Source organism: Sturnira hondurensis, unplaced genomic scaffold, assembly GCF_014824575.4.
Source record: "Sturnira hondurensis isolate 20B ecotype Veracruz unplaced genomic scaffold, ASM1482457v3 Scaffold0022910, whole genome shotgun sequence".
In the NCBI taxonomy this organism is placed as follows: domain Eukaryota; kingdom Metazoa; phylum Chordata; class Mammalia; order Chiroptera; family Phyllostomidae; genus Sturnira; species Sturnira hondurensis.
In genome coordinates this window covers 7,550,306-7,576,801 of record NW_028095541.1, presented here as the reverse complement: position 1 = coordinate 7,576,801, position 26,496 = coordinate 7,550,306, and the positions used below count along the sequence as shown (strand labels likewise).

The following is a 26,496-nucleotide window of genomic DNA, read 5'->3' as shown; positions in this document are numbered from 1 at the left end:
AAGGAAGAAACAGGAAATAACATACAAGTGAGCCCCAATAAGGTTAGCTGCTGACTTCTCAATGGAAACACTCCAAGGAAGAAGAAAATGGCAAGAAATATTCCAACTAATGAGAACCATAGGCCTGCAACCATGACTACTTTACCAGCAAGGCTCTCAATCAAGATAGAAGGCCAAATAGCTTCCAAGACAAAAGAAGTCTAAAAGAATACACCTCCACCAAACCAGCTCTGTAAGAGATACTACAGGGACAGCTCTAAGGAAAGAAGACAGAAGAAACAAAGGCACAAATATGGCAATGAATAAGTACCTATCAATAATAACCTTAAATGTAAATAGATTAAATGTTCCAATCAAAAGATACTGAATAGCTGAATGAATAAGAAAGCATGACCCACACATATGCTCCCTACAAGACACACACCTCAGGACAAAAGACCTACACAGACTGAAACTGAAGGGCTAGAAACAAATTTTCTGAGCAAACAAAGAGGAAAAAAAAGCCAGGGTAGCAATACTCATATCAGACAAAATAGATTTCAAAAAAAGAGCCATAAACAGAGACCTAGAAGGTCACTTCATAATACTCAAGGGAAAAATCCATCATAAAGACATAAACATATATGTACCAAACATCGAAGAACCCAAATACATAAGGAAAAATTGGGGGGAATTCAAGACAGATATAGACAGCAACACATTTATACTAGGGGATTTTAACACCCTACTGTCAAAAAAGGACAGATCTTCCAAAAAAATATCAACAAAGATATTGGGGCATTGAACAACGCCCTAGATGAAATGAACTTAATTGATATATACAGAGCCCTTCATCCCAAAGAAACTAACTATACATTCTTTTCAAATACACTTGGAACATTTTCAAAGATAGACCACAAGATACGACACAAAACAAGCTTCAACAAATTCAAGAAAACTGAAATCATTCCAAGCATTTTCTCTGACCATAAGGGACTGAAACTGGAAACCAGCCCCAAGGAAAAAAACCCAAAACACTCAAAATCATGGAGATTGAAGAGCATGCTATTAAACAACGAATGGGTCAAGAATGAAATTAGGGAAGAAATCAGAAAGTTTCTGGAAACAAATGAAAATGAACTCACAACAACGTACGGGACACAGCAAAGGCAGTCCTGAGAGGAATGTTCATACCAATACAGGCCTACCTAAAAAAGATAAAAACATTTCAAACAAACAACCTAACCCTATGCCTACAAGAACTCAAGGAACAACAACAAATACAGCCCACAGCAAATAGAAGGAAGGAAACACCAAGATCAGAGAAGAATTAAATGATATTTAGACTAGAAGCAAAATTTAAAATATCAATGAATCCAGGAACTGGTTTTATGAAAAGATAAACAAAATAGACAAGCCTTTAAGCAGGCTCATAAAGAAGAGAGAACCCAAATAAACACAAGTAGAAACGAAAGAGGAGAGATTACAATGGACACCACAGAAATGCAAAGGACTGTAACAAATGACTATGAAGAACTGTTGCCAAGAAATTTGAAAAGCTAGGTGAAATGGACACATTTATAGAAAAATATAATCTTCCAAAACTCAATGAAGAAGAAGCAAAAAGCCTGGACAGACCAATAACAGCAGATGAAATTGAAGCAGTAATCAAAAACTCCCAACACACAAAAGCCCTGGACCACATGGTTTCACAGGAGAATTCTACAAAGCATTTAAGGAAGAGCTAACCCCTATTCTTCACAGACTGTTCCAAAAAATTCAAAATGACGGAAGACTCCCAACCTCTTTTTATGAAGCCAGCATCAACTTAATCCCAGAACCAGATAAAGACACAACAAAGAAAGAAAACTTCAGGCCAATATCACTGATAAACTTTAGACGCTAAAATGCTCAAAAAAATATTGGCAAATCACATCCAGCAATATATTAATAAGATCATACACAATGATAAAGCGCGATTCATCCCAGGGACTCAAGGATGATTCAATATTTGCAAATCAGTAAATGTAATACATCACATAAACCAAAGCAAAGACAAAAATCATATGATCATATAAATAGATTGTAAAAACCATCTGGTAAGGTACGGCACCCATTTATGATAAAAAGACTCAACAAAGTGGGAACAGAGGGAGTGTTCCCCAACATAATAAAGGCCAAATATGAGAGACCTACAGCCAACATCATACTCAATGGGCAAAAACTATTTTCCATGAGGCTCAGGAACAACACAAGGTTGTCCACTTTCACCATTTCTATTCAATATAGTATTGGAAGTAATAGCCACAGCAAGCAGAGAAGAAAACGAAATAAAAGGCATCCAAATCGTAAAGGAGGAAACAACACTGTCACTTTTTGCAGATGACATGATAGTGAACAAGGAAAATCCTATAGACCCCACCAAAAAACTGCTCAACCTAATAAATGAATTTGGCAAAACAGCAGGATACAAAGTCAATATCTAGAAATCAAAGGCATTTTTGTGTACCAATGATGAAACAGCAGAAACAGAAATCAAGCAAAAAATCCCACTTGACACAGCAAAAAAAAAAAAAAAAAATCTGGGAATAAACCTAACCAAGGAGGTTAAAGACCTGTATACAGAAAACTACACAACACTGAAGAAAGAAATTAAGGAAGACACAAACAAATGGAAACATATAGCGTGTTCATGGATCGGAAGAATTAACATCATCAAAATGTCTATACTACCCAAAGCAATTTACAGATTCAGTGCAATATCTATTAAAGTACCAATGATATACTTCACAGACATACAACAAACACTTAAAAAGTTTATATGGAACCATAAATGACTCCAAATAGCAGCTGCAATTTTGAGAAAGAAGAGCAAACTAGGAGGGATGACAACACCTGACACCAAACTGTATTACAAGGCCACTGTAATCAAAATAGTTTGGTACTGCCATAAGAACAGACACATAGATCAATGGAACAGAACAGAGAGCCCAGAAATAAACCCAAGTCTCTATGGTCAATTAATATTCGACAAAGGGGGCAGCAACATAAAATGGAGTAAAAATAGCCTCTTCAACAAATGGTGTTGGGACAACTGGACAGCTACGTGCAAAAAATGAAACTTGAGCACCAACTTACACCATACACCAACATAAATTTAAGGTGGATAAAAGATTTAAATAGAAGTTGTGACACCATTAAAGTTCTAGAGAAGATGGGCAGGAAAATGTCAGATATTTCACGCAGCAACATTTTTTCTGATATGTCCTCTAGAACAAGGGACATAAAAGAAAGAATAAGCAAATGGGATCTCACCAAAATAAAAAGCTTCTGGCCCTGGCTGGTGTAGCTCAGTGGATTGAGCGCGGGCCTGCGAACCACATGATCACGGTTCGATTCCCAGTCAGGGCACATGCCTGGGTTGCAGGCCAGTTCCCGGTTCCCGGCAGGGGACGAATGAGAGGCAACCATACATTGATGTTTCTCTCTCTCTCTCTCTCCTTCCCTTCCCCTCTAAGATAAATAAATAAAATCTTTAAAAAAATAAAAATAATAAAAAGCTTCTGTGAGTTTAAAGGAAACAATATTAAAATAAAGAGAGGACCAACCGTACAGGAAAACATATTTGCCAATGATACCTCAGACAAGGGTTTAATCTCCAAAACACACAAAGAACTTACATGACTCCACTCTAAGAAGACAAGCAACCCAATTAAAAAATGGGCAAAGGACTTGAACAGACATTTCTCCAAGGAGGACATACAGAGGATCCAAAGACACATGAAAAGATGCACAATATCGCTAGCTATCAGAGAGATGCAAATTAAAATCACAATGAGATACCACTTTACACCAGTCAGAATGGCTATCATAAACAAAGCAACAAACACCAAGTGTGGGAGAAGTTGTGGGGAAAAGGGAACCCTCGTTCACTGTTGGTGGGATTGCAGACTGGTACAATCACTATGGAAAACAGTATGGAATGTTCTAAGAAAACTAAAAATGGATCTTCCTTTTGACCCAGCAATTCCACTGCTAGAATTATATCTTAAGAACCCTGAAACACCAATCCAAAAGAACCTATGCACCCCAATGTTCATAGCAGTACAATTTACAATAGCCAAGAGTTGGAAGCAACCTAGGTGCCCATCAGTAAATGAATTGAATGGATCCAAAAACTATGGTCTTTATGCAGGAATTCAATGGAATTCTATGCAGCAGAAAGGAAGAAAGAACTCCTACCCTTTGCAACAGCATGGATGCAACTGGAAAGCATTATGCTGAGTGAAATAAGCCAGGCAGTGAGGAACAAAACCATATGATCTCACCTTTAACAGGATCCTGAACAACAAAGCAAACAAGCAAGCAAAATATAACCAAAGAAACTGAAATAGAGAACAGGCTGACAGTGACCAGAGGGGAGAGGGAAGGGAATTTCACAGGAAAAGGGGAAGGGTTTACAAGAACAAGTATAGAGCACATGTGGACAAAACTAAGGGGGGGTGGAAATGGGAGGGAGGTGGGGAGTACTGGGGGGTGGGCTGGGATGGGAGTGAAAGACAGAAGACTGTACTTGAACAACAATTAAAATAAATTAAAAAAAGAAATATATACCATGTTTATACTTGGAAGAATTAACATCATTAAAATGTCCATGCTACCCAAAGCAATTTATAGATTCAATGCAACCCCTGTTAAAAATCAATGACACATCTCACATTTCTAAAATTTATATGGAACTATAAATGACCGTGAATAGCCATAGCAATTTTGAGAAAGAACAACAAAGTAAGAGGAATCACCATACCTCATTAAACTATATTACAAAACCACGGTAATCAAAACAGTCTGATACTCGCATAAGAAAAGACACAGGAACCAATGGAACACAATAGAGAGCCCAGAAATAAACCCAAGTTTATATGGTCAATTAATAGTAGACAAAGAAGAAGAAGTATAAAATTGAGTAACAATAGCCTCTTTAACAAATGGTAAAGTAGATCTGGATAGGTTGCAAAAAAGTAACTCGACCGAAAACTTACATCATACACAAAAATAAACTTAAGATGGATAAAAGAAACTTCCGGCCAAATGGAGTTGTAGGGGGAAATACTGCACCTTCTTGCACAACCAAATTTAAGGACAACAAAGACTTAGAAACAAAAACACAACTAAAACAGACAGAAAATTGAACTGTATGGAAGTCTGACAACAATGAACCATTCATCCAGACCAGCAAGAGGGGTGGAGCCAGTGACTGGCAGAGAGGAGTTGTGGCAGGAAAATGCAATGGCTGCTGGACCAACCCAGGCATGCAGGCAGCAGGTGGCAGATCCCAGGCGTGCAGTGGCAATGGGCAGACTGAATGAGGGCGCAAGGCAGCTGGCTGACCGTGTTCACACATTCACGCGCAGATATACCAGATGAAAAAATGGACACTGAGACAGACTGCGCAATGCAGGGCCCCAGCACCAGGAAATAAAAGCCTAAAAGCACCAACTGAAAAAACTTTCAGGGGTTTAGGTGCCGGGAGAGGCACCCAGCCTCACAGAAGAGTTCATTGGAGAGACCCACAGGGTCCTAGAATGTGCACAAGCCCGCCCACCCAGGTACCAGCACTAGAAGGGTCCAATTTACTTCTGGGAAGCGGTAGAAGGGACTGAAATTCAAGACAGTGGAACAAATGCTATTTTTCCTTCTTTGACCCCACCTCCAGTCACAACCTAGCGACTGGGTTGACCTTTCCCAGTGAACACCTAAGCTTTCCTCCCTCAAATGTAACAGGTGCAAACAGACCAAAACATTATGGCTCAAGCAGGAGAGCAACTCAAAGCCCCACAGCCAATACTTTTAAGCAACCAAGAGACAGCCGACCTATCGGATACACAATTCAAAACACTGGTGATCAGGGTGCTCACAGAATGGTTGTTAATCGCAAGTTAGAAGAAAAAATGAAGGCTACACTAAGTGAAATGAAGCAAAATGCACAAGGAACCAATAGTGATGGAAAGAAAGCTGGAACTCAAATCAATGGAGTGGACCAGAAGGAAGAAAAAAATATGAAGACAGAAAAATATGAAGAAACAAGAATTCAAAAAAATGAGGAGAGGCTTAGGAACCTCCAGGACATCTTTAAACATTCCAATATCCGAATTATAGGGGTACCAGGAGGGGAAGAGGAAGAGCAACAAGTGGAAAACTTATTTGAACAAATAATAAAGGAGAACTTCCCCAATCTGGCAAAGTCAATAGATTTCCAGGGAAGTCCAGGAAGCTCAGAGAGTCCCAAAGAAGGGGGACCCAAGGAGGAACACACCAAGCCACATCATAATTACATTACCCAACATTAAAATGAAGGAGAGAATCCTAGAAGGAGCAAGAGATAAGGGGACAGTCACCTACGAAGGAGTTCCCATCAGACTGTCAGCTCATTTCTGAAGAGAGACCTTACAGGCAAGAAGGGGCTGGGAAGAAGTACTCCAAGTCATGAAAAGCAAGGACCTACATCTAAGATTGCTCTATCCAGCAAAGCTTTCATTTAGAATGGAAGGGCAGATAAAGTGCTCAGATAAGGTCAAGTTAAAGGAGTTCATCATCACCGAGCCCTTATTATATGAAATGTTAAAGGGACTTATCTAAGAAAAAGAAGATAAAAAATATGAACAGCGAAAGGACAGCTAACTCACAGTTACTAACAACCACACCTAAAACAAAAGCAAACTAAGAGGACAGCTAGATCAGGAACGGAACCACAGAAATGGAGATCACATGGAGGGTTAGCAACAGGGCAGTGTGAGGAGGAGAAGGGGGAAGAAAGTACAGAGAATAAGTAGTATAGATGGTAGGTAGAAAATAGAAAGGGGGAGGGCAAGAATAATATGGGAAATGTGGAATCTAATGAACTTGTGACACTTGGACATGAACTAAAGGGGGGCAATGGGAGGAGGGGTGTGCATGGCAGAGGGGAATGAACGGGGGGAATGGGACAACTGTAATGGCATAATCAATAACACATTTTTTTAAAAGATGGATAAAAAGCCCTGGCTGGTGTAGCTCAGTGGATTGAGCGCGGGCCTGCGAACGAGAGGATTGCGGTTCGATTCCCAGTCAGGGCACATGCCTGGGTTGCAGGCCAGTTCCCTGCAGGCCAACTCCTAGCAGGGAATGCATGAAAGGCAACCATACATTTATGTTTCTCTCCCTCTCTCCTTCCACTCTAAAGATAAATAAATAAATAGAATCTTTAAATTTTTTTTTTTAAAGATGGATGAAAGACTTAAATATAAGTCATGATATCATAAAAGTCCTAGAGGAGAACATAGGCAGGAAATTCTCAGATATTCCATGCAGCAATATTTTCACCAATATGTCCCCTAGAGCAAGGGACATAAAGGAAACAATAAACAAATGGGACCACATCAAATTAAAAGTTTCAGCATGGCTAAAGACAACATCAGCAAAATGAAAAGGGAACCAACCATATGGGAAAATATGTGGCAATGATATTTATTTTCTCTAGCTTATTTCAATAATACAGTATATAATATACAAAATATGTTAATCAACTATGTTGTTGGTAAGGACTTTGGTCAACAGTAGACTATTTACTAGTATTTAAGTTTTGGGGGAGTCAAAATTATATGTGTGTTTTTGACCTAATGAGGAATGGCAAGGATCTGTCAGCATTCCATCTTGTTCAAGGGTCAAGTATAGATTTCATATGATAGCAAGAAAAATTTATATATTATATATCCTTCACTGTCCTTTCCTGCCATGTATCACTAATTTTCATGATGAAGAGTACCTTCAATTCAGTATAAATCATGTGAATTTCTTATTTAAAGCTGCGGCCACTAAGAAAATTAAATTTACAGAAGATTCATAGTGGTTTGTTTTGCTCTGAAATTCATACTAGGCACTCATTTCTGTTACACATTTCCACTTAAAACTTGCAAAAATATGTTGTTTCAAAGGAACACTATTTACTTACCAACTGAAGATAGAAATCAGAAGGACTATTTATATGACAAACCATTACTGAAGTATCCATCATTTCTTTAGGCAAAATAGGTGGATGATAATGTAAAATCTCATTTTTTTCACAATGACTTCCTGGTGAGTTTGACCTAAACCTAATTAAAAGAATAATCAAAAGCATAAGCAGGAGCCATTTTCCTTGTCTCTCTTCTTTCAGTGACTTGATCTAAGGAAAGGATGTGTACATATACTGATTTATCTACCAACAATATTCCCTTTCCAATTTCTCTCTTCTAACTTATAATACTTCTTGGTATTGTATCCAGTTACCAAAACAGGTTAAATAAGATGTCAAGTTTCAAGCCTCAATAATTAACCTTCAAATTTGTGTTGGAGCATTTTTGAGCTGGACCTCTGTTTCTGTACTCTTTTAAATTGGTAACTAGTCTGTGATAGGACAGTTGAGGGCTCTCCATGGCCCCTTGCAGTTCCTAGACTCTACTTTCTACTTTTATTTTTTTCAGAAGAGAACCTACTTAGTTCACTTCCACAGTCATGTAATTGCTCAGGACATAAAGTTAGTACCTTCCACTATCCCTGTGGTAACTGAGATGGGGGAGGAAATGAATTCACAGAGCCCATTCTAGATTCATACATTAAATACAGACTAGTTAGAAAATTTAAGAAACTGTTAAACTACAATTCCTTTTTTAAAAGTATATTTTATTATGTTACAGTTTTTCTAATCCTCCCCCTTATCTGCCCTCTGCCCTGTACCCCCAACCCTCCAATATTTACCCCTTAGTTCATGTCCATGGGTTGTACATATAAGTTCTTTGAATTCTCTGCTTCTATACCATGTTAACCTCTCCCCATTGATTTTATGCCTACCAATTATGCTTCTTATTCCCTGTACCTCCCCCTGCCCATTCCTATCCTTTCTGCTGAAAACCCTCTATGTGATGTCCATTTCTCTGATTCTGTTCCTATCCTAGTTGTTTGCTTAGTTTTGTTCTTGTTTTTCTTTTAGGTTTATTTGTTGATAGCTGTAAGTTTGCTATCATTGTACTATTCATACTTTTTGATCATCTTCAATTTCTTAGATAAATCCCTCTAACATTTCAGATACGAGCTTGGTAATGATGAACTCCTTTAACTTTACCTTATCTGGGAAGCACTTTATCTGGCCTTCCATCCTAAATGATAGCTTTGCTGGATAGAGTAACCTTGGATGTCCTTGCCTTTCATGACTTCAAATATTTCTGGACAGTCTGTTCTTGCCCACAAGGTTTCTTTTGAGAAGTCAGCTGATATTATTAAGGAAACTCCTTTGAAGGTAGCTCTCTCCTTTCCTCTTGCTGCTTTTAAGGTTCTCTCTTTATCCTTAATCTTGGGTAATTTAATTATGGTGTATCTTGGTGTGTTCCTCCTTGGGTCCAACTTCTTTGGGACTCTAGGCTTCCTGGAAATCTATTTCTTTTGCCAGATTGAGGAAGTTTGCCTTCATTATTTGTTCAAATAAGTTTTCCATTTCTTGCCCTAGTTCTTACCCTTCTGGCATCCCTATAATTCAGATATTGAAATGTTTAAAGTTGTCCCAGAGGTTCCTGTCTCCCTCCATTTTTTTAAATTCTGGTTTCTTCCTTCTGTTCCAGTTGTGTTTTATTTCTTCCTTCTGTTCCAAATTGTTCATTTGAATCCTGCTTTCCTTCCTATCACTGTTGGTTCCCTGAATATTTTGCTTTATTTCACTTTGGGTAGCCTTCATTTGTTCCTTCATTTGCAACCAAGCTCAATCAGTTCTATGAGCATCTTGATTACCAGGGTTTTGAAAGCTCCATTAGATAGATTGGCTGTCTCCTTGTCACTTAGCTCTTTTTCTGGAGTTTTGCTCTGTTCTCTCATTTGGGTCATATTTCTCTGTCTTGGTGCTCCTGTTAAGTTGTACGGGGGTGAGGCCTTAGGTATTCACCTAAGGGCAGGGCAACCTTCCTTGCTCTGTGGTGGTGCTGCCTGTGGGGGAGGGGCCAGAGAGAGAACAATGCAGTTCCCCTGCTGGGCTCTAGCTTCACTTTCCACGGAATCCTCCTGTAAGACTGGGAGTTTCTCCCACTGCAGCAACCCCCGCTGTAGTCCACAGTCAGCTCTGAGTCTCAGTTTCCCATTCAGCCTGTCCCACCTGCACAGTACACTGCCTTGAGGTAGATTCTCTCATTCCGCCCATCTTACAGGTCTGATTGGTCTGGCTGACTGTTTCTTTAATTCCTTGGTTTTTGGAGCTCCATGCATTTTGATTTTCTGGCACTTGTTTATTAATTTTAGATTGGTTATTATCCTCCTTTTGGTTGTGTGAGCAAGTGAAGGGTTTCTACCTACACCTCCATCTTGGCCAGAACTCTAAACTACAATTCTTGAAACCCTAGTGCAGTTGCTTGTGATGCTATCGAGAGTATTTTTCACTATCTACAAATAGTTTCTACTTTGAGGTACTGTGCTTTCTCTATTTAAATCAAATGATCTGAATGTAGTTTTCACAGACAACTGTAATTAGAAAACATGACAGCAATATTTTTAACCTCCAAAGAAATTTGAAGTTAAATTCGAAACCCATAGTTTAAAAGTAAAATCTGCGATTCAAATTTATAGCTATAATCTCGAAAAATATTTAAGGTTTAAAAATGACCTACCTGGCCAGTTCCATAAAAACTAATGCATCTCTAAGAGACACAGGCATGTCACTGCTTATTTTATTTGTTGGTGGTTTCTGCAGATCTACAATAAGCACACCATCTTCTTCTCCAAAAACTTTCATTAAAACAGCCTTGTTGTTTACCATTTTCAAAAACTCTACTTTAGCTTCTTCTCCCCAAGCTTCATTCTGTGGAAAAAGTTAAATTCTAATGAATTCAGTAATTACAATTAGTTTTAATGTTACAATACTCTGGATTTAGCTTTATACCAACTGAAGTCTGCAAATCTGAGCAGAGGCAGTGAGCTAACCACAGATTTCAAAAGCAGAAGCTGGGGCCACATATCTGAGGACAGTCTTATAGATGCACAGTTGTGGGTCATACTTTGATATACAAATATCATCTCAGGGTTGTACAGCTACCACACTTCACAGCTTAGTTTCTCTTCTTAGAGAAACTTCTTAGAAACTAAGAAACTTCTTTTTCTCTTTCTAATCTTAGTATAAAGATTATAAATAATTTTAAATAAAACATGTATTACATATAAATTTCCCACTTAAATGATAAAATATTCAAAAGGTAATTTTGGAAGTTCAATGGAAACCATGTAATACAATCAAGATGTTCATAACTGACTTCCTGTCAAGGTGGAGGCATAGGTGGACACACTGTGCCTCCTCACACAAACAAAATTAAGGACAACAAAGATTTAGAAATAGGACTTCCACCAAGATGGAGGCATAGGTGGAAACACTGTGCCTTCTCCCACAACCAAGTTTGAATACAACAAAGGTTTGGAGAACAAAGACACACCCAAAGAACAGAAAATTGAATTATACGGAAGCCTGACAACAACGAACTGTTCAACGGGGATGGTAAGAGGGGCAGAGCCAGCAGGGAAGCAGGGTCGGGCAGGAAAGATCCCCAGACCCAGGCGCGCAAGTGGCCCGGACCCAGTCAGGGTGTGGGGCAGACTGACCGCGGTCACACATTCGCGCACAGTGAGACGGACCACGCAGGCCACTAGGGGGGAGGGCTGACCTTGGTGGCACACTCGAGTGTAGAGGGACAAAATGCATGGGCCCGGTGACGGTGGCAGCTGCAGCACTGGTGGGGGCCACGGCGGCAGGCGGCAGACAGGACGCCATTGTTCCTCTTTGACCCTACCCCCACATACAGCGTCACAACCCAGCAACTTAGTTGCCCTGCTCTGGTGAAAACCTAGGGTTCCGATCCTGCTATAGAAAGGCACGAACAGCCCAAAAGATGGCGCAAGAAAACTCAAAGTCCCAGAGCCGATAACTCTCAGTGACTGAGAAATTGCCAGCCTCTCAGAAGCACAATTCAAGTCACTGTTTATCAGGATGCTCACAGAACTGGTTGATTATAGTCACAAATTAGAGGAACATATGAACGCTAAACTAATTGAAATGAAGGGAGATGTCCAGGAAACCAATAGGGATGGAAAGGAAACTGGGACTCAAATCAATGGAATGGACCAGAAGAAAGAACGAAACATCCAACCAGAAAGGAATGAAGAAATGAGAATTCAAAAAAATGAGGAGAGGCTTAGGAACCTCCAGGACATCTTTAAACATTCCAATATCCGAATTATAGGGGTACCAGAATAGGAAGAGGAAGAGCAACAAGTGGAAAACTTATTTGAACAAATAATAAAGGAGAACTTCCCCAATCTGGCAAAGAAAATAGACTTCCAGGAAATCCAGGAAGCTCAGAGTCCCAAAGAAGGCGGACCCAAGGAGGAACACACCAAGCCACATCATAATTACATTACCCAACATTAAAATGAAGGAGAGAATCCTAGAAGCAGCAAGAGACAAGAAGACAGTCACCTACGAAGGAGTTCCCATCAGACTGTCAGCTCATTTCTCAAGAGAGACCTTACAGGCAAGAAGGGGCTGAAAAGAAGTATTCCAAGTCATGAAAAGCAAGGACCTACATCTAAGATTGCTCTATCTAGCAAAGCTTTCATTTAGAATGGAAGGGCAGATAAAGTGCTTCTCAGATAAGGTCAAGTTAAAGGAGTTCATCATCACCAAGCCCTTATTTTATGAAATGTTAAAGGGACTTATCTAAGAAAAAGAAGATAAAAAATATGAACAGTGAAAGGACAGCAAACTCACAGTTACTAATAACCACACCTAAAACAAAAGCAAACTAAGAGGACAGCTAGATCCGGAGCGGAAACATTGAAATGGAGATCACATGGAGGGTTAGCAACAGGGGAGTGGGAGGAAGTGAAGTGGGGAGAAGGTACAGAGAATAAGTAGCATAGACAATGGGGAGAAAATAGAGGGAGGGCAGGAGTAATTTTGCAAATGTAGAAGCTAAAGAACTTATAACACATGGACACAAACTAAAAGAGGGGAATGTGGGCGGAAGGGTGTGTACAGGGTGGAGGGGAATGAAGGGGAGAAATGGGACAACTGTAATGGCATAATCAATAAAATGTATTTTAAAAAATTGCTTTAAAAATGTTTATAATCATCATGAGTGAACTTAGCTCCCATTACTACAATACATGAGGTATATGCTACTTAAATAAATAAAAATATTCACCCATTGGAAAAAATGTTTTTAGGTTGATCTTTGAAACTTTACCTAAACCTAAAGTAAATTTCAAGAATCAAAAGTACACATTCCTTAAAAACAAAAAAACCTTTTCTAAAGGTTTTATGAGCATAAAAGTAAAGCCTACTCAGAAAATAATAATAAAAAACCAAATTACCATTTTGAGGAAAACACATTTTTGTTTTCTTCTAGTTTTTTTAAACTTTTAAATCAAACTTTACTAGTTATTTTACGTCTCAATCTTTTTAAAAAAAATTTAAATTTAATTATTGTTCAAGTACAGTTTTCTGTCTTTTATTCCCATACTCATTCTTTCAAATATGTGCTATGTGCCTAGAGTTCAATAATGAGCAAAAACATTGACTCCTGTTTTTATAGATTTCATAATAATATAACTTTTTGACATGTATTCTTACACACAACCCCTATCTCCTGGAAGTTTGCAATCTTGATGAGGAATATCCAGATATTCATAAATACTTCAAAGCAGCATGCCATATGGACTATAAGTAATGAACAATGTGCCAAGGAGACAGTGAAGAAATGTAGAGATACAAAACCACACCATATTTTATTTTCCCATACTTGTTTAACTTCAAAACTTAGTGGTTTGCTTGGATATTTCACATATCATTATGTTCATATATGTTCATTCAATTTGAGTTCCCACTAAGAACATTTCCAGTTGTGGAAAGTGAAGTTAGTCTCTTGTTTTATTGGCACCTATTGGATTATTATGCAAAACAGATTTACCAGGAGTACTGATGCCTTAAACCTATACTCAGCAACTTGATTGGCAATACCTAGCCAAAAATGGTATACTTAGCCCCTGTGATGAAAGCGTAGTTTCGGTTTCACTTACTGAATTCTGTGGAACAATGTCCTTCAATGAGCATGGCTGTGCTAATGGCTGGATGTCTTTCAGCAGCCCTTCAATGTATGGTTCAGACTTCCTTAGGGCTAGACATAAGTCATTTAGTACTACATGTTGCTCAGCAATGTGTTCCGATCTCACATGGTTATCACCAATTCTAGGAAGAATTCCAGTAATATTTTTTGAAAATAATGCTTCAAACCCAAACTTATTTTTCCCATAAAAGTTACACATTTCTAAGGGTACTCTCCTTACATTAAATCTTCTACAAAATTATATTCTAATGCTTATTTCCTTATAATATAGATTAAATCTAGCTTTTGTAAGTACAGGCACTTTTTATCTATAGAATTAATACTCAACTGCCTTTTTCTGAGTTGTCTTTCATATATCTATTTAGCTTAAACTTCAGGGGATAATGATGCCCCCCAAATAGAAATCTACTTATTTATAAAGCTATGACCAGTAAATAATTAGTGACCATGCTGTGTAGTTAATACTGGTCCTTATTACAAAAGCATTCTTAATTTGTTTTATTTTCCTGGAAAATATTTTTTAATATAGAGTGAGCTAAACACTATGCCACTTTAACATGCACTAATAAAATACTAGAAATTTTTCTAAAATTGTAGTCAATCATCCTACAGCTAACTATAACACTTTAGTTCAAATCAACTATTTTTATACATCATTCCCATGCTCCAGAAAACAAAGAAGAGTAAGTTCAGATACATCGAGAATCTCCTTTACTTAGGTCTCTGTCTAGTAACAATGTTAAATAATACTTTATTAATTTAGTAATTAGTAAGACAAATACTAGAGCAAAATAAAAAGCATATGCCTTGGAAGTGAAGAAATGTAAATTACTCCTCTGCACTTTTTCCCAATGTCCTTTATTCTTTACACTCTCCTCACAATCACAAATGTTTCCAAACAGACCAGGTACACACAGTAATTATAAAATATCATACCCTGCAACAATTAGGACTTCAGAATTTCCAAAATCCACCAAAAATATTTGTATTAGTGCAACTTCACAGACTGAGAATTTGGTTGGACTACAATATTTTCTAATATTTTCCTTTTCTATTGGAATTAATTCAGTAATAATTCCTCGACACCACATTCCATTTTCAATACTGCTGATGAATACTGTTGCACCTAAATAATGAGGGAGACAAATCATATCAATGTTTATGGAGAAATAATACCTAATAAGCTCTAGTTTACAAATGTGTACATTAGTTACACTACTAAGAAGTCTTAACTCATTTATCTACTGATAATATAGCACTGTATGTCAAGAACTATGAAAAGAATGAAAGCAGTGTATTAGAGTAGTATATTATACAGAACCTTATGAGCTAAATGGGGAGATAAAAACAAAGAATACTCACCAGTCACATTTTGAGGGCCTATATTTTATGAACTATAACAAAGATGAATAGGAGCACCCTGTCATCAAGACACTCAAGAAAGACAGGCAAATAAATTACTCCAGTATGTTGTACTTGTAACAATAAAACCTTCTATCCTTGTATATGTACAGCAAATGCATGTACAGATATACATAAAATTGTGAAATACTTTGGTAACAGAAAATAACAATCAATTACCTTCACTCTGTTAGGGAGAATGAGAGTAAAGAAACAATGAAAAAGGCAGAGTGTGAAATGCCAAAACTATGTTAATACACAGTGAAGTTCAAGAGAAAGGGAAGATGAACCAAAGACTTACCCAGCAGAGGATGATCTTATGGAAGGATCAGATGAATTATAAATTAATAGCAAGGAAAAAAGAGCAAGGAAGAGAGAGGTTTGAATTTGAATGCTTACAGTGAACTCAGCAATATCCTCAGTATTTTATGTTTGAATCCACTTACTCTGTCAACTAACCTGTGGAGATGGTGCTTCCATCACATAGATGAGGCAACCAGGCAAAGAGGTTGAAAAAGCTACTCCAAGCCACAATGGCTACTTAGAAGAGTGGGAAGAGAATGTAGGTAGTCTTAAAACCCATTCTTTTAAAAACAGCTATGCATCACAGAGAATTTGGTAAGCCATGATCATTGATATGACACAGGATGCTGTATACTCATCTCTGTGCATGCTAATAAAAACAGGAGAGTTAAGAAGCACTTCAGAGTGGGCTTTTAAAATTTTAAGTTTGACCAAAACATTTGTTTGGTGTTCAGATAGTTGTGGGCCCTTCTCTTATGCTTATACACCACATGTGTATAAGCACATATTCTTAGTTTTATACTACATGCTATTAAATAAACCATTCTTTCTTGCAACAGATTAAAAAAAGCCTGTTGAAGCCATTTTCTGTTCTACATAATGAAGATGAGAAAGAAAAGGGAATAACAAGTTACCTTTCTAAAGCATCATATCGCATTTCTCCCCTTGGAAAAATTTCTCAAAATATAATTGGGTATTTAAATCATGTATACTAACATTGAAATAATAATTAGTTTTGGGTTTGTTTTCAAAAATATGTTTTATTACTACCAGCAGGAGGGGCATGCATGGGGGTGGTGGATACACTGGGTTCAAGGTATGTGTGGTCTGTGAAATGATGATGACTGGGAAGCTGGAAGGAAAGAGTGTGGGTCTTGGAGGCCAGCTCCAAGGACTTCTCAAGTATATTTCTGGGAACAGCTAAAGGGCTCATGGCAAGCTGCTGCCAGGCCACCAGTAAGATTAGAAATTCTTGGAAATCTAACTGCCCATCCCTGTTCATGTCCAATTTCTTCAACATGCAGTCAAGGATGCCAGGGTCCTTTTGGTTCTTTGTAAAGGCAGCCAGTTCTGTATTCCTGAAGGTTAGGAACTGTCTTGGGAAATGTATAGCTGTTACTGTCCTTTCCAGCATACCTCTGGAAAACAGCAATCAGGGACTTGATGCACCAGTCAGTCTCACTAGGACTGGACATTTTTGCCATGTTGGAGTGGAGTGATGCGGAAAGGCTGTGAGCATGGAGCACGGTGGTGAGCTTTGGACAGCAAATTATTCTTAATTTGAAACAGAGAATGACTTTCTGGCTTTCTTAGAACATTTTCTAAATGTAAGCTGAACAATTTTGGGCAGATATTCAATTTGGGGAAATTATTTGCAGCCATAAAAAATAAGTTTAACACTATAGTTTTCTCCTCTAAGATATTCACAATTTAAGTGCTATTTTTGTTTTAAAATGATCAATCTTTTGCCATAAGCATATGATGACCCTAGGATTCTAATATTCTGTTAAGCTACATACATGAGCTAAGAGTTAATCACACTTTACTTTTTAATAACATTTACTGTTGTTCAAGTACCATTTTTTGCCTGCTCACCACACCCCTCCCCATCCTTCCCATTTCTACCCCCCTCCCGTTACTGTCCATATGTCCTTTATACTTATTCTTGTAAACCCTTCACCCCTTCCCCCCATTATGGCCTCCCCTCTTCCCTCTGGTCCCTGATAGCCTGTTCTCAATTTCAATGTCTTTAGCTATATTTTGCTTGCTTGTTTGTTTTGTTGATTACATTCCTATTAAAGGTGAGACCCTATGGTATTTGTCCCTCACTGCCCGGCTTATTTCACTCAGCATAATGCTTTCCACTTCCACCCATGCTGTTGCAAAGGGCAGGAGCTCCTTCTTTCTTTCCACTACACAGAATTCCATTGTGTAAATGTACCATAGATTTTTGAACCACTCATTTACTGATGGGCACCCAGGTTGCTTCCAGCACTTGGGTATTGTAAAGTGTGTTGCTATGAACATTGGGGTGCATAGGTTCTTTTGGATTGGTGTTTCAGGGTTCTTAGGATATAATCCTAGCAGTGGAATTGCCAGAGAAAAAGGCAGTTCCATTTCCAGTTTTCTGAGGAAATTCTATACTGTTTTCCACAGCAGTTGTACAAGTCTGCAATCCCACCAACAGTGCACTAGGGTTCCCTTTTCTCCACAACCTCTCCAACACTTGTTTGTTGCATTATGATGGCCATTCTTAATGGTGTGAGGTGGCAATCTCATTGTGTTTTTAATTTGCATCTCTCTGATGGCTAGTGATACTGAGCAAGTTTTCATGTGTTTCTGGATTCTGTATGTCCTCCTTGGAGAAGGGTCTGTTCAAGTCCTTTGTCCATTTTTAAATTGGGTTGCTTGCCATCTTAGAGTGGAGTCATGTGAATACTTTATATATTTTGCAGATCAAATGCTTGTCGGAGGTATCACTAGCAAATATGTTTTCCCCCACAGTTGGTTCTCTTTTCATTTTAATGCTGTTTTCCTTACCCATGCAGAAGCTTTTTATTTTGATGAGATCCCATTTGTTTATTCTTTCCTTTATGTCCCTTGCTCTAGGGAACATATTAGTGAAAATATTGGTACATAGAATATCCGAGATTTTCCTGCTGATGTTCTTCTCTAGGACTTTAATGGTGTCACGACTTATATTTAAATCTTTTATCCACCTTGAATTTATTTTTCTGTATGTGCTCGAGTTTCATTTTTTTTTGCATGTAGCTATCCAGATGTCCTAACACCAATTGTTGAAGAAGCTATTTTTGCTCCATTTTATGCTTCTTCCCCCTTTGTCAAATATTAATTGACCACAGAAACTTGGGTTTATCTCTGGGCTCTCTATTGTGTTCCATTGGTCCATGTATCTTTTCTTACGCTAGTACCAGGCTGTTTTGATTTCTGTGGCCTTGTAATACAGTTTGATAGCAAGTGTTCTGATCCCTCCTACTTTGTTCTTTCTCAAAATTGCTGCAGCGATTTGGGGTTGTTTATGATTCCATATAAACTTTTGAAATGTTCATTCTATATCAAATTATGTAATTGGTACTTTAATAGGTATTGCATCAAATCTCTAAATTGCTTTGGGTAGTACGGTCATTTTGATGATGTTAATTCTTCTGATCCATGAACATGGTACATGCTTCCATTTGTTTGTGTCTTCCTTAATTTCTTTCTTCAGTGTGGTATAGTTTTTTGAGTACAGGTATTTTACCTCCTTGGGTAGGTTTATCCCTATATATCTTATTTTTCTTCTTGCTATATCAAATGGTAGTTTTTCCTGATTTGTTTCTGATATTTCATTGTTGGTATACAAAAATACCTTCGATTTCTGAATATTGACTGTGTATACTGATGTTTGGCCAGATTCATTTATTGGGTTGAGCAGTTTTCTAATTGAGTTTGTAGGATTTTTATGTACCCTATCATATCATCTGCAAACAATGAGTTTTGCTTCCTCCTTTCCGATTTGAATGCCTTTTATTTCTTTTTCTTGTCTGACTGCTATGGCTAGGACTTTCAAACCTATGTGGAATAGGAGTTGTGAAGTGGACAATCTTGTGTTGTTCCTGATCTTACTGGGAAAGTTTTTAGTTTTCGTCCACTGAATGTGATATTGGCTGTAGGCTTCTCATATATGGCCTTTATTATGTTAAGGAATGCTCCCTCTATTCACACTTTGCTAAGTGTTTTGATCATAAATTGGTGCTATACCTTATCATATGCTTTTTCTACATCCTTTGATATGATCATGTGATTTTTGTCTTTGCTTTTGTTTATGTGATGTATTATGATTTGTGAATATGGTACCATCTTTGCATCCCTGGGATGAATCCAACTTGGTCATGCTATATGATCTTTTTTAATGTACTGCTGGATGCAGTTTGCCAGTAGTTTGTTGAAGATTTTAGTGTCTATGTTCATCAGTGACATTGGCCTGAAGTTTTCTTTCTTTGTTGTGTCTCTATCTGGTTTTGGGATTAAGATGCTGCTGGCTTCATAAAAAGAGTTCGGGAGTCTTCCATCATTTTGGATTTTTTTGAACAGTCTGTGAAGGATCGGGGATAGCTCTTCCTTAAATGCTTTGTAGAATTCTCCTATCTGATCCAGGGCTTTTGTGTGTTGGGAGTTTTGATTACTGCTTCAATTTAATCTGCTGTTATTGGTCTGTTTAGGCTTTCTGTTTCTTCTTCATTCAGTTTTGGAACGTTGTATTTTTCAAGAAATTTGTCCATTTCACTGAGGCTTTCCAATTTCTTGGCACATAGTTCGTCACAGTAATTTCTTACAATCCTTTGAATTTCTGTGGTATCAGTTGCCATTTCTCCTCTTTCATTTCGGATTGTGTTTATTTGGGTCCTCTCTCTTTTTTTCTTGATGAGTCTGCTCACAGGCTTGTCGATTTTGTTTATCTTTTCAAAGAACCAGCTCCTGGATTTATTGGTCTTTAGAATTGTGCTTTTAGTCTCTATGTTGTTTAATTCTGCTCTGATATTGGTTTTCTTTCTTCTACTTGCTCTTGGGTTTGTTTGTTGTTGTTCCTCCAGTTCCTGTAGGTGTAGGGTTAGGTTATTTATTTGAAATGTTTCTATCTTTTTTAGGTAGGCCTGGATCACTATGAACTTCTCTCTCAAGTCTGCCTTCACTGTGTCCCATTAGTTTTAGATAGTTGTGAGTTCATTTTCATTTGTTTCAAAAACCTTGTCGACTTTTTTCTTGGTCTCCTTCTTGACCCATTCATTGTTTAATAGCATGCTATTCAATCTCCATGAATTTGAGTGCTTTTGAATTTTTCTCTTGGGGTTGGTTTCTAGTTTCAGTACTCTGTGCTTGGAGAAATTGATTTAAATTGATTTAAACATGATTTAAATTTTCTTTAATTTGTTGAAGCCTGTTTTGTATTTTATTGTGTGGTTCATCCCTGAAAATGCATTTGAAAAGAATGTGTATTTTGCTTCTTTAGGATGAAAGGCTCTATATTTATCAGTTAAGTCCATTTGATCTAGGACATTGTTCAATGCTGCAATATTTTGTTGATATTTTTTTGGAAGATGTATTCAATTTTGACAGCAGAGTGTTGAAATTTCCTACTATAATTGTGTTGCTGTCAATATCTTTCCTGAAGTCCTCCGAGATTTTCTTTATGTATTTGGGTTCTTCTATGTTGAGTGCATATATATTTACAATGTTTATGTCTTCTTGATGGATTTGTTCCTTGAATATTATGAGTGACCTTCTGGGTCTCTTTTTATGACCCTTTTTTGAAGTCTATTTTATTTGATATGAGTACTGGTACCCCAGTTCTTTTTCCCTGTCCGTTTGCTTGGAATATTTGTTACCAGCCCTTCAATTTCAGTCTGTGTTGGTCTTTTTCTTCTGAGGTGGTTCTTTTGTAGGCAATGTATGTGTGGGTCAGGCTTTCTTATCCATTCAGCTATTCTATGTGTTTTGATTAGAGCATTCAATCCATTTATGTTTAAGGTTATTATTGATAGGTACTTATTCATTGCCATTTTTTCATACCTATGTTCCTTTCTCTCTCATTTTCCTTCCTTTTTTAAAAGTAGTCCCTTTAGCATTTGTTGCAGAGCTGGTTTGGTGGAGGTGTATTCTTTTGGCCTTCCTTATTAATTGAGAGCCTTGCTGGGTAAAGTAACCTTGGTTGCAGGCCCCTGGTTTTCATTACTTAGAATATTTCTTGCTATTCTTTTCTGGCTTGGAGTGTTTCCATTGAGAAGTCAAATGCTAGGCTTATTGGGGCTCTGTTGTATGTTTCTCCCTTGCTGCCTTTAAGATTCTCTCCTTGTCTTGGAATTTTCCCATTTTAATTATAATTAATCATCCTTTAATAAGAACTACTACATAAGGCTAAACAGGTAACAGTTTTTGGCATTAGTTACATATTGACATTGATTGCTATTAACAGAATGAGAAAAATGCTCTATCAGTCAAACAAATTATAGCTGCTTTCATATTATTAGAGTATAATCAAATTTAGCCAACAGAGTTAAAAGAAAAACATTTGTAACAAAAGCCTCACTTATAGCAAATTATACATGCTGTTAGAATTAGAATGGGCTGATTAAGTTTTCCAACTACCCTCTAGGAGGCCATAGGAAATGGATGCCACCATCCTCCTGCATCTCCAAGTATTCAATGACATCCTCAGCATTCATATGTGAACATCAGGGGACTGTTATCATACTATGAGAAATAATTTTCCCTGGGGACAAGGGGAAAGCTTCATAATTCCCCTGCCTTGGGTTTTGTTATTTAAACAAAACTCATATTGTTCTGTAATATAGTTTTTGTATATATCACACTCAGTGGTTAATTTTAGTATTTAGCTAACTTACCTAAATAAAATTTAACTTAAGTTCAATAATTCTAAAACTTTATTCTCAGAGTATAAATGTTTATATGGGTTGGACAAATATTACAATATTTACATAAACTTGACATTTTAACTTGGAGTAATATTCCATTACCTAGCTCCAAGGTGTCTGAAGGGTCAAGGTGCAAACTCTTATTGCAGAACTGATTCACCATCTTTTCCAACGCTGTTGCATCATTTATTTGTGAATACTTCCGAATGTAGAAGTGGCAAGGATGTATTACATGACTTACAAAAACTAACTCTGGAGAACCTGGATAAGAATAATTAATTATTAATAAACCATAAGTTAGGGGAAAATGCATTAAAACTGAATGCAATATCCTTTAAAACAGAATTATACAAACTCTAGAATACTTAGGTCTCACAAGAGTCCAAACCCAAAATAGTAACTAAACTGCTAAAACAAATAAAACACATCTTCAAAAAGGAATTCTTTAGCTATCTGAACCACAAATATTTTATTTTACTCGTAAAAATGTCAAATAAGTAGAATTGTAGTTCATGTAGTAGCTGATTTTAAAGTCAACTATAGGCTGTGACTCCCTCATATTACAATAAAACTTCAGTGTTTATTTATGAACATATTTGGAACTCAGAACCACATTGATAATGATCAGGTTTCTACTTTAGCTCCCCAAATCCTGTTTAATCTATACTATACCTAAAGAATCAACAATTAGCTCAGAGCCGCCCTGAATCCCAAATCATATCGGGTTAGAGAGGTGTGAAAAAAATGTCTGGGAAAAGTTGACAGACAGCAGCATTTAGCAGAAGATGTGTGTGTTTTCATGGAGGCAGGTTAGGCTACAATAAAAGAAAGTGAGGAAATTATTGTATATAACAGTAATTAAGCGAAATGTTACTGTTGATATGAAAAAACCTCCAGAGCATAATGTTAAGAACACTATTCTGTTCTTCTAATCCCTTTGTTATCAGCATTAATAGGTATGTTTTCTGTAAAAAAATAGTTAGAAAAATAATTTACATATATCTGCTTGTATATGCATAAAGAAACCCTAGAAAGGAGACACAAACAGGATAGAAAGGGTTACGGGAAAAGTTTCACAGGGTATTTTACTGCATGTATGTAATTTTAATATATATTTAACTTTTACTAGATGTTTTATCTAGTAAAAATATTAAAAAAACAAAGACTTGGAGGACTGGAATTGCATATAGCCAAGTATAGATAAAAATTTAGTGAATGGGACTTCCGGCCAAGATGGAGGCGTAAATGGAAACACTGTGCCTCCTTGCACAACCAAGTTTAAAAACAACAAAGTTTTAGTAACAAAAACGCGACCAAAACACAGAAAATTGAACTATAAAGAAGTCCGACAACAATGAACTGTTCAGCCAGACCGGTAAGAGGGGTGGAGCCAGCGACTGGTGAAGCTGGGTTGGAGTGGGGTCACACAGGAAAACTTGGCCAGACTGACCCAGGCCCATGGGCGGCAGTTGACAGATTCCAGGTGCTGGTTGCCATGGGCAGACCCAGTGAGGGTGCAATGTGGCGGGCTGACTATGGTCACACATTTGCAGATAAACCATGTGAAGGAGTGAGCAGTGGGACAGACCGCGCAGGCCCCAGTGGTGGGAAGCAGCAGAGGGGACTGCCATTGCCCCTCTTTGATCCCACCCCCACATACAGCGTCACAACCCAGCAACTGAATTGTCCCGCCCTGGTGAACACCTAGGGCTCTTCCTCTCATATGTAACAGGTGCGAACAGACCAAAACATTATGGCTCAAGAACAACTCAAAGCCCCAGAGCCAATAATTCTAAGTGACCAAGAAACAGCCAATGTGTGAGATGCACAGTTCAAAACACTGGTGATCAGGATGCTGACAGAATGGTTGATTTTAGTCACAAATTAGAGGGACAAATGAAGGCTAAACTAATTGAAATAAAAGGAAATGCATAGGAAACTAATAGTGATGGAAAGGAAACTGGGACTCAAATCAAGGGAGTGGACAAGAAGGAAGAAAAAAATGACCAAACAGAAAAGTATGAAGAAACAAGAATTCAAAAAAAGGAAGAGAGGCTTAGGAGCCTTCAGGACATCTTTAAACATTCCAACATCCGAATTGCAGGGGTACCAGAAAGGGAAGAGGAAGAGCAACAAGTGGAAAACTTAATTGAACAAATAATAAAGGAGAACTTCCCCAATCTGGCAAAGGAAATAGACTTCCAAGAAGTCCAGGAAGCTCAGAGTCCCAAAGCAGGTGGACCCAAGGAGGAACACACCAAAGCACATCAGAATTACATTAGCCAACATTAAAATAAAGGAGAGAATTCTAGAAGCGGCAAGAGATAAGGGGACAGTCACCTACAAAGGAGTACCCATCAGACTGTCAGCTGATTTCTCAAAAGAGACCTTACAGGCAAGAAAGGGCTGAAAAGAAGTATTCCAAGTCATGAAATCTAAAGACCTACATTCAAGATTGCTTTATCCAGCAAAACTTTCATTTAGAATGGAACGACAGATAAAGTGCTTCTCAGATAAGGTCAAATTCAAGGAGTTCATCATCACCAAGCCCTTATTATAGGAAATGTTAAAGGGGCTTAGATAAGAAAAAGATAAAAAAATATGAACAGTGAAAGGACAGCAAACTCAGAGTTATTAACAACCACACCTAAAACAAAAGCCAACTAAGAGGACAGCTAGATCAAGAGTGGAACCATAGAAATGGAGATCACATGGAGGGTTAGCAACAGGGGAGTGGGAGGAGGAGAAGGGGAGAGAAGGTACAGAGAATAAGTACCTTAGACGGTAGGTAGAAAATAGACAGGGGGGAGGGCAAGAATAGTATGGGAAATATATAATCTAAAGAACTTGTGACACGTGGACATAAAGTAAAGGTGGGGGAGGAATGGTGGGGGAGGGGTGTGCAGGGGAATGAAGGGAAGAAATAGGACAAGTGTAATGGCATAATCAATAAAACATATTGAAAAAATTTAGTGAATGGATTGATTTAACTATCAATTCTACAGATCATAAAAAATAGCTATATTGAGGATGGGGTAAAGTGATACATGTAACTAGGAAAACAGCTGAGAGAAGTATTATTTCAGAAATATTTACAGAACAGGCTGATAGGGACCAGAGGGGAGAGAGGAGAGAATTTCACGGGAAAAGGGGAAGGATTCAGAAGAACAAGTATAAAGGACACATGGACAAAAACTAAGGGGAGTGGAAATGGGAGGGAGGTGGGGAGCACTGGGGGGGGGTGGGCTGGGATGGGAGTAAAAGACAGAAAACTGTACTTGAACAATAATTAAATTAAAAATACTTAAAAAAAGAAAAAGAAAATTACAGCCTGTGGCAGGATCACGCTCCCTTGCCAATCTCAGCCAGAGGGTGAGTCCACCAAAGGACTGTTACTCACGCTTGTATAATTAAGGTTGTGTTTTTGGTGGAATAAAGAGGCTTACATTTTTCAAAGAAATATATTTTTGCCAAAAACAACTAAAACTTTTAACATTGAAAAGAAATTTTACTCATTGCCTCACACTACATAAGAGTTATTATGCATACAGAAAACTCTCCATCATCAAGTTCAGAGTTGTTAAAGTACCTGCTTTTGATCCAAAAGGAGTAGACGATTTTTTCTGAGAAGGCTTGTTTGGATAACTAGGTGTCTCCATAAGATCATCTATGAGACGTGCTTCATCAAAATAGGAAATAAAGGCAATTGTACTAATTTTGTTTTAAGTTGACAATAGCATAGCATCATTTAAAAAGCTGTATTTCTACTTGTCAAAATACTGGAAAGGCAAGACCCCTTGTATCAGTAGGTAAAGTCATGAGAGGCTTCTTAACTCACTGAGGTGTCAGTGACGATAATACAGTAGAAATGAGAGAAAACAGCATGTCCTTTTTCTGTATGCAAATGTCACTCTGGAGAGCCAACCAATGAAACAGATCTGTGGGGGGTGGCGTGGACAGAGAACCAAGTGAATCTTAAATATGGTCCTCGAGAAGACTAGTATAGTAGTCTAAATCCACATAGTAGTATCTTACTCTCATGTTAGTGGAGAGAACACCAACACTGCAAATCTAATCGAATCATTATGATATATTTAAATGTAACAAAAGAGGTAATATATTCACAATAATTCATTTTGTAACAGATTATATCTCAAAGATTTAGGGGAAGCTACTATTAAATTTAAGGTCAATGTCATGAGATTACTTCT

At 37.7% G+C, this 26,496-nt stretch overlaps 1 protein-coding gene and 1 pseudogene across 1 annotated transcript in view; both read right to left on the bottom strand.

The window, feature by feature from the left end:
- The window catches only part of RNF17 (ring finger protein 17), a 176,037-nt gene that overhangs the window by 85,735 nt on the left and 63,806 nt on the right, over positions 1-26,496 (bottom strand). Inside the window, exons 12-17 of the mRNA XM_037037065.1 lie at positions 25,875-25,964; positions 22,388-22,546; positions 15,084-15,273; positions 14,101-14,269; positions 10,644-10,834; positions 7,966-8,111 (exon numbers count right to left, since the gene is read on the bottom strand). Coding sequence (XP_036892960.1) covers positions 7,966-8,111; positions 10,644-10,834; positions 14,101-14,269; positions 15,084-15,273; positions 22,388-22,546; positions 25,875-25,964 — 945 coding nt within the window. The remainder of the gene's footprint in view (positions 1-7,965; positions 8,112-10,643; positions 10,835-14,100; positions 14,270-15,083; positions 15,274-22,387; positions 22,547-25,874; positions 25,965-26,496) is intronic.
- LOC118980510 (protein S100-A11-like) lies at positions 16,697-17,069 on the bottom strand (annotated as a pseudogene).